At 39.7% G+C, this 14,165-nt stretch overlaps 1 protein-coding gene across 2 annotated transcripts in view; it reads right to left on the bottom strand.

Moving 5' to 3' along the window:
• MPP7 (MAGUK p55 scaffold protein 7) overlaps positions 1-14,165 on the bottom strand; it is a 305,267-nt gene that overhangs the window by 170,551 nt on the left and 120,551 nt on the right. For both annotated transcript variants that reach the window (XM_063452598.1, XM_063452599.1), the window contains exon 4: positions 4,280-4,398. In XM_063452598.1, coding sequence (XP_063308668.1) covers positions 4,280-4,398 — 119 coding nt within the window. The remainder of the gene's footprint in view (positions 1-4,279; positions 4,399-14,165) is intronic.

Here is a 14,165-nt window from a genome sequence, read left to right on the forward strand (position 1 = left end):
TGGTGCATGGAATTTTGTATTTTTTTATTTTAAGTCAAATTTCATGTAATATATTAAAGTACTGTTTTTGTGGAATACAGCCATCAAAAGAAACAACTTACTACAATTTCAGTTGACTTTGTTAAAGGAAATTATTTTAAATTAATGTGGCTACTGAACCACTGCCATGCGGGACCTCAGAAAAATACATATATATTCCTTATAATTTTTCTCTGTGAACATTTATTTATTTAAGCTTAACTCCAAATTCTTAACGCTAACCATGAAGCAGTCTGCATTTCTCAAGGCTGACAGATTTGTTTTTTATACTCTTTTCAGATTCCTCAAAACAAGGACAAGAAAACACCAGTTTATTGCACAATCATTTATTGTTGGCTCACAACTCTCTCTGGATGTTAAAGTGTTCATGTGTGGCATAATAATATATGGTGTGTTTTTTTGTATAGGGCCTACAATTTGTGTCACAAATTAATATTATGCTATTAAATTTTAATGTAATATTTTAGCTCCTACCTCTACATTAACAGCACTGAGACAAACTACAAATATGGGGGCTACACACAAGTGCTCTCACAGGTGCAGCCAGTGGCGTACACACAACCCATGGGGCCCCAGTGCGAAAACTGATCCGCGCCCTCCCCTCCCCGCGCTTACTCTGCGCGGGCTGGGGCCGCAACACATGGCGGCGGGCACAAACACATACACTTAAAGGACCACTACAGGCACCCAGATCAAATCCGCTCAATGAAGTGGTCTGGGTGCCAGGTCTCTCTAGTTTTAACCCTGCAGCTGAAAACATAGCAGTTTCAGAGAAACTGCTATGTTTCACTGAGGGTTAATCCAGCCTCTAGTGGCTGTCTCATTGACAGCCGCTAGAGGATTTTCTGCGATTCTCACTGTGAAAATCACAGTGAGAAGACGCTGAACGTCCATAGGAAAGCATTGAGTAATGCTTTCCTATGGGCGATTTGAATGCGCGCGTGGCTCTTGCCACGCATGTGCATTCGGAGCTGAGAGGCGGATCGGGACGGAGAGATCCCCAGACGCCAAGGGAGTCCGGCGCTGGAGAAAGGTAAGTGCTTAAGACACACACACACACACACTCATGAACAGACGCACACATTTACTGACAGACACACACTCAGTGACAGACGCACACAAACATACTCAGTAACAGACACACACACACACACTCTAACACTAACACACTCACTAACACACTCACTAACACACTCACTAACACACTCACTAACACACTCACTAACACACACACTAACACACACACTAACACACACACTCACTAAAACTAACACACACACTCACTAAAACTAACACACACACACTAACACTAACACACACACACTAACACTAACACACACACACACTAAAACTAACACACACACTAACAAACACACTAACAAACACTAACACACACACACTAACACACTCACACTTTTTTGTTTTTGTTTTTAATTTAATCCCCCCAGCCTCCTTACCTGTGGGAGAGCTGAGGGGATTCCCTGGGGTCCAGTGGTGTTCATGGCTCTGCTGTCACCCAGCTGGCGGGCGCACGAGGGAGCACTGTCCCATGAGTGCTCCCTCTTCAGCTCCCTTGCGCGCCGCGTACTGATGCCGGAGCCGGAAGATGACGTCATCTTCCGGCTCCGGTTTCAGTGCGGTGCGCGAGGGAGCTGAAGAGGGAGCACTCAGGGGACAGTGCTCCCTCGTGCGCCCGCCAGCCGGGTGACAAGTGAGCCAGCCTCGGGGGGCCCTGAGGTGGCCGGCTCCAGGGGCCCCCAGCAGAAGAGGCTGGCCCTGTGGGTACATACCTGGGTCGCAGGGCGGCAGGGCCCCCTGGTGGGCCGGGCACGGTATGTACGCCACTGGGTGCAGCTCATAGCACGTTTGTCATTATGGGAGTGTGCCCCATGGCAGTGATCCCGAGCCAAAGTTCAGGTAAGTATATTTATTTATTTTTTATACAGAGAAACATAATGTGTAGGCAGATAAGAACCATTCAGCCCATCTAGTCTGCCCAATTTTCTAAATACTTTCATTAGTCCCTGGCCTTATCATAAGTCTAGGATAGCCTAATGCCTATCCCACACATGCTTAAACTCCCTCACTGTGTTAACCTCTACCACTTCAGCTGGAAGGTTATTCCATGCATCCACTACCCTCTCAGTAAAGTAATACTTCCTGATATTATTTTTAAACCTTTGCCCCTCTAATTTAAGACTATGTCCTCTTGTTGAGGTAGTTTTTCTTCTTTTAAATAGTCAACTCCTAAATTAGTTAAATGTTAAATTTTATAATTTACATCATGCTTACCATCACTCATTTATTGAAGCGCACATATAATGCATTTGAAATATAAAATGACACTAAAACTACAGGATTGAGTTCAATTTTCATTAAAGGGACACTATAGTCACCTATACAACTTTAGCTTAATGAAGCAGTTTTGGTGTATAGAACATGCCCCTGCAGCCTCACTGCTCAATCTTCTGCCATTTACGAGTTAAATCCCTTTGTTTATGAACCCTAGTCACACCTCCCTGCATGTGACTTGCACAGCCTTCCATAAACACTTCCTGTAAAGAGAGCCCTATTTATTATTGCAAGTTCTGTTTAATTAAGATTTTCTTATCCCCTGCTATATTAATAGCTTGCTAGACCTGTCAAGAGCCCTCTGTATGTGATTAAAGTTCAATTTAGAGATTGAGATACAATTATTTAAGGTAAATTACATCTGTTTGAAAGTGAAACCAGTTTTTTTTTTTCATGCAGGCTCTATCAATCATAGCCAGGGGAGGTGTGGCTAGGGCTGCATAAACAGAAACAAAGTGATTTAACTCCTAAATGACAGTGAATTGAGCAGTGAAATTGCAGGGGAATAATCTATACACGAAAACTGCTTTATTTAGCTAAAGTAATTTAGGTGACTATAGTGTTCCTTTAAAGGGTTACTGTGAGCACTGTAAGAACCGGATTAGATGTGGGGTACCAGTCATGCTGCACAGTGTGGTTTATACCTCCAGCAATTTGAAAAAGCACTGTAACTATAGAAGACTGATTCCTGGACTAGTAATATCAAAGGAAAAATTACTTCCTCTGTGTGACAGATATGCTACCCAACTTAAATTTGTTTGGAAGCAGAAAAGAACATATTACCCGACCTTAGAATGGCTGTGTTTAGGCATAAAGATAAATAGCGAAAACAAAAATTCTAGCCAAGATCAGTAGAACAGAAATCCCGGAGTACAATATAACTAGCCAGGTCAGGATTACAGCGGTCAGCAAGGTGAAACAAGCTAAAGTCAACATAATGGAAAATCAGATAATATAACGCACAGAACAAAGAACCAGAGGAAACCACAAGAGGTCAGTGACCATGGGGCTGAATTTTATATTTTATATACTGAGGTGGTCTGATTGATCCACGTAAACTGCGTGCAGCATCTCTCTCCACAGTAGTGTCTTCCTCCGGATAGGCGCATTCGGGAAGTCCCAACTCTAGCTCCGACTGGGAAGCCAGAAGATGACAAGAAGTCACAGGTTCCTGATTGGCGCGTGCAAAAATACCAGAGCAGAGTGGCGTAAGGGAAGTACCACGACCACCTGTTATTCATTTGGGTACATCATACGCGCACTGAGCACGGACACTATATACAAGTTTCTATCTGCCCAGAGTCATGGTTGCCGTTAGTAGAAATCATGTGATGCGTATTACCAGGAAAAATATTTGTATTTGCATATATACGTGTATACAAACACAGAAACTAGATTTAGATCTTCAAAAACAGGGTTATTTTAAGGAGCAGTTGACAACTCAAGACGTGTAAGGCTGTATTACCTATTACTTTAGCTAAAGCAATTTTATAAACTCAACCTTTACAGTGAGTGCACTGAATTACATGTATTTATCAATTGCTCTCTGCAACAGCAGAGGTGAGTGCTAATTTATAGATAAACACATAGGAATAAAGTAGTACATGAAGGACACAGTCTTGCCGGAAACATTAAACAATAAATTTGACTACTTAATCAAACATTTCCAGCACCATAACCGTGCTATGAAACCTGAGACAGCCCATATTGGAGTGAGAGTGTTTCTGTGTTTTTGAGAAATATTAACTTTTTAACCTGAATCTGATGTTTCGCTTTATTTATTTTTTTCGCTTTAGAAAACATTTTACTTTTCAAATTCAGATGTACATTTAATAATTCCAGGACAATTTGCCCTTTGAGTCAAGAAATGCATTTAAATATGGTTTACCTTCACCAGTGAGTGGAGACTTTTTTCACCAAACATATCCCATAGGAAGGCAAGGTCTTCCTGGCTGTCCACGTGTGGCTGCAGCTGGGATGGTAGCGTAGCCAAAAGCTCATACAGACCTATAAAATGAAAATAAAACAGGAAATGTAATCTCATTCTTTTCACTTAAAGGTTGAGTGAAGCAGCTCACCCAGAATATATCTATTGGAGCCTGGTCTTTTCCAGACAAATATTAGCAAAGCTATCAGACGGCAGTTCAAAGATCCATAAATAAACCAAGAAGTTAGCACTACAAAATTCAACCTGTCAAAAATCGACACTATTTACGCTGCAAAACCGGTAGACTTTTGTTTTCCCTTTATTATGAAGAAACTGAGGAGGGTACAAACTAAAACACACATTCCGTGACTTAATTGTTTTTCCATTTCCACCGGTTCTAGCCAACGATCGACATGACTCACTATAGCGAACAACGTCCAGAAAATAAATGGGGTGGTCCATTAATACAGAACTATGGTTTCTTTCAAAACATTTTTTTCATGTGTATATATAGACCTTAATTTATTGCTCAATTAGCATCAGTCAAACATCTATAGAAAAGAGAAGAAAAAAAAAGTTTTTTATAATTAGACATTACTTGAGAACTTAGCAGTGCAGATAGACCTAACTTTGGGAATGAAAACAGTATAAAAGAGGGTCGGAATATTTGCTTTATTATTAAAAAAAAAAAAAAAAAAAGAATTTTTGTTTGTGCTTTTTAGCTTTTCATCAAGCGTCAGTTACTAGTTATTTGCAGCAAATTTCAGTAAACCTGCAAAACAAACAGTAGCACAGAGCTCTACAGTAGCACACAGCAAGGCTATCCATCATATATACAAGCCATCAGACTGCAGTCTAAGAATGTAGCGGGCCTGCCTGCAGGAGCCCTCTGTAGGGAGTTTACCTGGCAGAAGTTGATATCAATTCATAGCACATGTTTCATTTTCCAGTGGGATTACTTGGGGTAAAAAGGACAGAATGCCTTTTTTCTCTTGTCTGCTGTCTACAAAAACATGAATAATCTCCGGGGATCCATGCTACACGGGTCTGCTATTATTTTTAGTCTGAATCAGTGGAGCCGTTCATCAGAAGGACAGTTTAACAAGATGTTTAAACCGAAACGTCCCGGTAACATGATAAGCTGTAAGATGGGAGCCCAAATTGTGCATGTTAATCTAAATATTTTATTAATGAGATGCAATGGCCAAACATTCGTGACATTCTGTGTGCCATTAAAAACGTAATTCTACTCTGTAAAAACTTTGTGTTGGTATTTGTTTTCCCAGCGGCTGGCACTGGGTATAAATGTCATCTCACTAACATACAAACATGCTCTCTCCCGTTACACTTTGTTTGCGGAGGTCAAAATATTTGGAGATCTGTATCTCAAGCGGTTTCTCAAAATCTTGTTCATAAACTTAGAATATGATACAGTCTGCCTCTTGGAAATATAGAAACGTCTTTTCTACTGAAATAATTTAATAATTTTTGTTTTCATGTGGAAATAAATGTGCACTGTTATTTGCCAAGAGCCACTGTGGTATTAGCGGTAATAAGGACACCCAAAAAACACATCCTGGAAATGGCGCTCCTAGGACCAACAATTAACAGATGCTGAGTGGAAACATGCTTAATGTGAGGTTAAATACACTTTATTAAAGGAACACTATAGTCACCTAAACAACTTCAGCTTAATGAAGCAGTTTTAGTGTATAGATCATGCTTCTCAGGTTTCACTGCTCAATTCACTGCCATTTAGGAGTTAAATCACTTTGTTTCTGTTTATGCAGCCCTTGCCACACCTTCCCTGGCTATGATTGACACAGTCTGCACGAAAAAAAATGGTTTCAATTTCAATCAGATGTAATTTACCTTAAACACTTGTATCTCTTTCTCTGTAAATTGAACTTTAATCACATACAGGAGGCTCTTGCCGGGTCTAGCAAGCTATTAACATAGCAGGGGATAAGAAAATCTAAATTAAACAAAACCTGCTATAAAGGAAGGATATACTTTAGATGACTCTTTACAGGAAGTGTTTAGGAAGGATGTGCAAGTCACATGTAGGGAGGTGTGACTAGGGTTCATAAAGATAGTGATTTTACTACTAAATGGCAGGGAACTGAGCAGTGAGACTACAGGGACATGATCTACACACCACAAACTGCTTCATTAAGCTAGAGTTGTTTCGGTGACTATAGTGTTCCTTTAAAGTTATGTTGGTGAGACAGAAATTAAGAACAGACCATGTTGCACTATATTCTATATAGTCTATAGAGTTGCCATGGTATGTATCCAGTGTCATCATGATACTATTTCACAATAGAACCCTGGACAGCAAAAAGAGGCATGTCAGTCTAAACTAAAGCATTCGTATATTCTACTCTTTTCAGTGTATACCAGAGCTATTCTTTCTGACTTAGTAACACTAGGGGATTATTTACTAAATTAGTAATTGTTAAGAACGGATGAGGTAATTGCAAAAATTAGACCAAAATAGTCAAGCTAGAAATACAACAGATTTGCAAATTTTAGACCCCAAAAAGCTAAATTGGAAACATTGTCCAACTACCGGTACTTTGTCAATTATCCATAATTGAAATTTCACTGAATGAACTTGGAAGGATTATAATAAAAGAGTAAAGAAAGGTAATGTAATTATTAGCCTCCCAAAGCAGGGGGTAACCCCTAGTGAGACTAGTCACTATGGAATAAGTGAGAAAAACAACTGCCAGGAGAGAGCGAGAAATAACTATCGCTGGTGGAGTGGCAAATATCGACCAATTAGGCTAACAATAAAACTTACCTTGTAATAAAGTAATTAAGAGGTGAAATAAGTCACCACAACAAAAAGAAAAGAAAAACAAAATTCAAACAGAAATAATAATAATGTACATATTTACAAAACAATTATCCTGAGTGTAGCTATAATGTCTGTATATAACAATCTGGTAGTTCTATCCAAATATAGGGATAATGAATACAGAGTAAGGTAGTACAGGCTGTAGCTTTGTGAGATCAGGATTATAAAAAAAAAAACATCTATAGCAGACCAGCAGTATAAGACTGTTTTTTTCACCAATATATGGGGACAGGTATTAGTGAATTTCTGTAAACGCCATTATAAGCCGAACATGAGCTCACTCGTGATACAGTGGCTATGAAGGGTGCTTGTCAGAAGCCCTGACACACGTTTCGCCAATCTGGCTCATCAGAGGGTTGCTTTTTTGTTCCCACTTCATTGCTGGACTTTTTTAGTTGCACTCTCTCTAGCAAAACCATTTAGCCTGTATTACAAGCATTTTCTGATATCTTAGTATTCTTATTATAGCACTGCACATTATGAAATACTGCTTTTTTTCTTTCTAAAAGGGAGGGAGACGTCCCTGTGATGAAGTGCCCTTCACCACTTGTGCCTGGAGGGGACTACTGGCTAGCCTCCTGCCTTCCTACTATGGCCCCTGTGCTGATAGCTGTATTTTACCCTGCAGAAAAGGTTTATTTGTGTATTTCTGCCGGGGCGTTCGGGACTTTCAGTATGTGAGTAGTGCTACCCCAGATAGCTATGCCATGGAGCCTATTCGTGTAACGCAAGACTATGGAAAAGACTTTGGCTCCATGGAGATTGAACTGTATGTATGTGATCAGAGCGCCATTCAGTAATAATGTGAGCTCAGATTTAAGCTATCTGGGGATATGTTGCATGTATATGTTTTATGTAGTAATTGTAACATTGTGTAATTTTATGTCTTTTTGTAACCATGTGGTTAATGGAGTCTTGCCTCTGTCCTGTGAGATAATTTGATTACTTCCCAATTATCTCCAGGATAGAGAGGAGGGATTGTGATGTCACACTGTGGGAGTGTTTTGTTTCTATTGTCTGTGATTGGCTAATATCCAATGTGTCCCATTGTTCCATCAGGTCCCCTAGGGGAGTGTCCACCTGGTGGACACTTGCATAAATACCAGGCAGGTAGCCCTCAATAAACCAGACCTACTTGCACCTTTCTTGAAGCCTTGGCTCATGCTTGGGGGAAGGGATACCTACACTCTGGGGATTGCTTTAATCACTTTCTCCCCAGAGTAAGCTCTTGTAAGAGCTTGATTTGTTCCTGCTACGCTCTCTGGATTTAGGAGAGGTTCACCCACTGGGAGCTGGATATTGGTCGTGGATCCAGGGTGGGTGAGAGACGGCGAGACCCCGGCGCAGCTGCATCGCTGGAAGTGGGGTCTGCAGTGCTGATGGTGTCGGTTGGAGTGCCTGAAGTCCTCCCCAGAGTAAGCTCTTGTAAGAGCTTGATTTGTTCCTGCTATGCTCTCTGGATTTAGGAGAGGTTCACCCACTGGGAGCTGGATATTGGTCGTGGATCCAGGGTGGGTGAGAGACGGCGAGACCCCGGCGCAGCTGCATCACTGGAAGTGGGGTCCGCAGTGCTGATGGTGTCGGTTGGAGTGCTCGGAGTCCTCGGCAAGCGCTAGGAGCATCGATTGGCGGAGGTACTCGATCGGAGTGCCAGCGGTCCGTCACAGTCCCCTTATCCCTTTGTTTGGAGTTTATATTTAGATTTTTTCTATTCTCCTAATACCGCTGGTCTGCTACAGATTTGTTTTTTATTATCCTGAACTCACAAAGCTACAGCCGGTACTACCTTACTCTGTTTTCATTATCCCTATATTTGGTTAGAACTACCAGATTTTCATATACAGACATTATAGCTACACTCAGGATAATTGTTTTGTAAATATGTACATTATTATTATTTCGGTTTGAATTTGGTTTTCCTTTTCTTTTTGTTGCCGTGAATTATTTCACCTCTTAATCGCTATATTAAAAGTTGTTTTATTTTTAGAAATAAAAGACAACAAATACAGGGTGCGCTAAATAAAATAAAGATGAAAAAGTCTTTAGGTACAATGTGGACCTTGAGTGAGTGTTCTTAGGTTCTTTCTTTGGGGTCTCAGTAGTCGAATATGGAATACAAAAGCAGAGAGGGGAGACCAATAGTGCAAAACCGTAATGCGGAAAGGATCACGAACAACACAGACGTGGAGAAGTGCCAACTTACAATTTAAAGAGCTACGCCCAGCTCTAGGTAAAACAGCATACAGTGGTATTTAGTACTCCCCACATGTAGGATATTGCTGGACAATTGGAGGTGTCTTCACAAGATTCTTTACACCATCCCAGACAGACGTCAGCATATAAAATATATAAAAGATGGAAAAACCCAATGGTGCAATAACTTTGGTAATACTGCAACAACAGACAACACTGAGGTCCTAAGAGTGCCAACTTACAATTTAAAGAGCTATGACCAGCTCTGAGTAAAACAGCATACAGTGGTATTTTAACTCCCCACATGTAGGATATTCCTCTAATGATGCTTGCAGTGCCGGTCTTATGAAAATAAAATCACAAGAGAGGGCCCATAGTGTTTTCCATATATAAAATGACAGTGGAATAAAAAAAGAAACGTACTTACAGTGTTCAGAGCAGCCACACTGCTCTATGAACCAAGCGTGGGTGGAATAATCCCCACCAGGGATTTCTTTTGAAGTACTGGATCTTGTTTAAAAAAAATCAGCCAGGATAAAACAGCAACATATAAAGTAAATGTACTAACCAAAGATAAGTGGTAGTCACAAAATACTATAATTAAAAACAAAGTAAAAATACACAACGCGTTTCGCCAAACAGTAGGCTTTTTCAAGTGTAGGATACTGTAGCGCTGTTCCCCTCTCTTTTTATTTTTAGAAATACCTAGGCTAACTGGTTGATATTTGCCACTCCACCAGCGATACAGTTATTATTTCTCACTCTCTCCTGGCAGTTCTCTTTTTTTTTTTCTCTCACTTGGAAGGATTATACATCAAATATTACCACTTCTTATCTAGATACAAACCATGGTATGCAGTTTGTCAATGTGTTCGTTATGTATAGTGACCAGCTTCTGATATATTTACAAATTTAAGGTGACCTGAAAATGTTGGACAGCTCAGAGTAAGGATCACTTAGCCCATGAGACCAACAATAGGAACTGTTGGTTAGCCGATTTAAACTTTCCACAGACTTTCTTCTCCAAACGCAAAGTGATAAAAATAAAGGTCTTTTGTACTTTCAAGGTTCTGTTTTAGTCTTCAAATTGTTAAAGGGACAATATAGGCACCCAGAGCACTTCAGCATTAGCGCCCACTCGTCACAGGACATCGGAAGAGGCGGGGCCTCGACCCAGCATATAGGGACATCAGCGCTGGGATCAGGTAAACAAATAAAGGTTTTTAACCCTTTATTAACCAGCGCGAGGGAGGGGGGAGACAGAGGGAGCTCTAGTGCCAGGAATACAGCTTTGTATTCCTGGCACTATAGCATCCCTTAAAGATTAAGAATGAACTTAGGATACCTAGGTTTACAAGTTTCCCAGAAAAATATTTAGTGTGTTTATCACACACAGAGACCACTTCAAAGGTTTATTACTGTGTTTTCTATATTGAATCTACCCTTTCACTAATTTGCATAGTGGTATTTGTGAAATCAAGGACAACATACGAGTAATTTGTTCTTCCTCCAGTCTCCTTAAAAAAAAAACCCCTCAAATTATTCTGATATCTTATTGGGATGACTGAAAATTTCAGAGAAGAAAGAAATTCATAACGATATTGCCCATCACAATGGCAGTCAGACGCGTTCTGATCTATTTATTTGACGGCTCTATAAGACAAAGGCAGACCAGGATCCAGAGCTTAAGTTGAAAATACAATCTATAGAATCTCGATTTAAGAACACATATTTTTGCCGAATATCAAATAAAATAATTATCTAGAACTTGAAGCCAACTTTACTAAATACCCATTAATGATTTGGCAATATTTTGACCCAGTATAGGTATTTTTCTGGCATTATTGAGCAATAATGAATTGAAATGTTGCAGGTATGTATTTCCCAAAACCATTGCCAGAAATATGTAAAATACCTTGCATTGCATACCTAACAAAAGACAATAGATAGATGTTAATATTATATAATGTGGTGGGTTCAGAAGTATTTTCTTAATCGACAGACTGGAAACATAAAAATCATTTTTTAAAGGGGAAGAAACATAAAGCAATTTGGATGATGTCATTAAACGCATCACATTACTACATTAGAAGTAACAACAAGCTTTACAGAGGAAGAGAGGATTTCATTCCTTGCATCTGAAAATTCCATATATGTATCACTATCTATATAAACATTCGAAATTTGGTTGAAATAAATATTTATCTTTTTCCATGAGAGACATATTACATAATACCTGTAGACAGGAACAGAAGGAAGACAATTATGGATTGCAATTAGCAATATATTGTATGAGTTGTAATTCCATTTTCTGGCATCTGTTAAAAATCAGTCTGACATGGAAGCATGGATCCTAAATCGTCCCAGAGCAAATGGCTAGGATTATGGTCTACTTCTGTCCATTTAGTTACTATGCTCCATAATCATATTTGACCTGTCAATCATTCTAATGTGATCAAAAACATCTGTGGGCAGGTACATCAGCATTTAGGAGACTAAATTTCATACTGAATAGCCGGAGACCTGCTAAAAAGGTATAGGATGTCTGAGTAAGTCAATACATCCAAACACTTACAAATACTCGGTGAAAACCCAAGTGATTGATCCATGACTATATGTCAGGCATATAATTGCACAGACATGCAAACTGCAATGAAAAGAATCTACTTCTGAATTACAAACCCTCCCTACCCCATCACCGATAATTACTGGAGCTATTGTGAAGAGTCTCTAGGACTACAGTATCTGTACTTCTGTATGCATAAATGCTGGTTAGATCTGATAGGAAACCAGGTGCAATGGCCGAATAAAAATGGATCAGAACACAGGATTGCCTGCCTGGTCTTGGAGAAATTTTGCACCGGGACAATTGGACATTTCAGCAGTCAGAGCTTTGAAGAAACTCGCAAACAGATCGGCTGCAGATGAATCTCCTGTATTGCACAATTTCAATTTTGAGTCCTTGTCTCCACTACAATTAGAAACTAATCTTTTTGTACCCCAATTTAAAGTCACTTACTTACTCCTTTCTCACCCAAGTTATCTCAACAAGTCCTCCTTTTCTACTATGCAGTTAGTATTGATCACTGCACCCATACTCCATTAGCACTGCACATAGCTTAGCTCAGTTTCAAAGCCCAATGTTTTGTGGTGACTGACCCATTCTCTTCCTCCAATGTTATGATAATTCCCCTCCCATGATATCTAGACAAGTATGACACGTTTAGCTAGGTTTCAGGTAATTCCACCTCCCTGAATATTCAGTGCAAATTTTTCTCCACGTCCAATCAATTTTATCTTTTCCACCTGAGTTTTAGTGTTTAAAAGGACACTAACCACCACAAACACTAAAGCACAGTGCAGCAATTACAATTTCTAACAATGTCTGAAAGATGGGACAAAAACAAACTAAAAATACAGCATTATCCGTTCAACTTTGTAAGACAAGGGAAGGCTGGGAGTGCAAGGGGTGAGTTAGCCCAGGGCAGGATAGCAACATTTTTAGTCAAAGTACTCAGCAGTGGTTTGATACAAAGCAGGTGGGAAGGCTTACTATAACCAATACAATGAGCTGTAGTGGTACCATTATGATGCTGCAGTTTCCATTTAATAACCACAGTCTACTCTAGATGAAAAGATGTGTGTCCTTACACAAGAACTTTATTTTCTTTTTAGTTTAATGTTTTCAGATTGGTCAGTTTATATAAAGCATATTAAATACAGTGGGACCTCGGTTTACAAACGCCTCGGTTAACATAATTTTCGGTTTACAAATGAAAATCCATTGAAAATAATGCCTCGGTTTACAATTTTTTTTCACAATACAAAGCAAGTTTCCCCAGGATGCATTGCACCTGGGAGGTTTATAGCGTCACCCCGTGCCCGCTGGAGCCTGTGGGTAGCACGTGGCATCGAGTGTGGAGGTGTTGGAGCGGCTTTTGCATCGAGTTTTGGAGCCATTCTGGAAATTGTTTGCAGTTGATCTGGGACTTTTTGGTGCATTTCTCAAGCTGTTCAAAGGTAGGGAGCTGAGCTTCGTCATTTGCATGCCTTTTACTGTGTGTTATGCATTGTGGGTTGCTTTCCATGCCAGCTCATTTTGACTTTTCTGACCTCCAGAACGGATTCATTGGTTTTCAATGCATTTCTATGGGAAACCGCATTTCGGTTTACAAATTTTTCGTAATAAGAAGCGCCCCGGAGAACGAATTAAATTCGTAAACCGAGGTCCAACTGTATATATAAGTGCTGGAAAATTAAGTGTTGGCCATAACTGTGCTGTTTCATTAAAGGGATCCTGTAGTGCCAAGAAAACAAAGCTCTGAAACTACTATGTTTTCAGCTGCAGGGTTAAAACTAGGGGCACCTGGCACCCAGACCACTTCATTGAGCTGAAGTGGTCTGGGTGCCTATAGTGGTCCTTTAATGTTACGGATGTATGCACATTATGCATCACTAACACACTGGTTACAAAGTTGTTAAATATAAGTTTAATTGTTGATAATACAGAAAGCATTTCATAGTGATAACAGCTCCCCTATAATTGCTTACATCTAAATTATATGTATTTTTATTTATTTGTATAAATGAAAGGAAAATAAAATATAACTCACAACTTTTCCTGACATTTATAACATTCATTTTTTCCCAAAATCTTACCTTACATTCCAAAGTTTTATGTCATTGGAAAGCTATCCTTTTTTCTCTCTCTCTTTTACGATATATAATTTTTGGCTCAACGTGTACTAAGTCTGGCAGACACCAAAACGTGAAAAATGTAGATTTCTTTTT

The sequence above is a fragment of the Pelobates fuscus genome, chromosome 4 (assembly GCF_036172605.1).
Source record: "Pelobates fuscus isolate aPelFus1 chromosome 4, aPelFus1.pri, whole genome shotgun sequence".
NCBI lineage: Eukaryota > Metazoa > Chordata > Amphibia > Anura > Pelobatidae > Pelobates > Pelobates fuscus.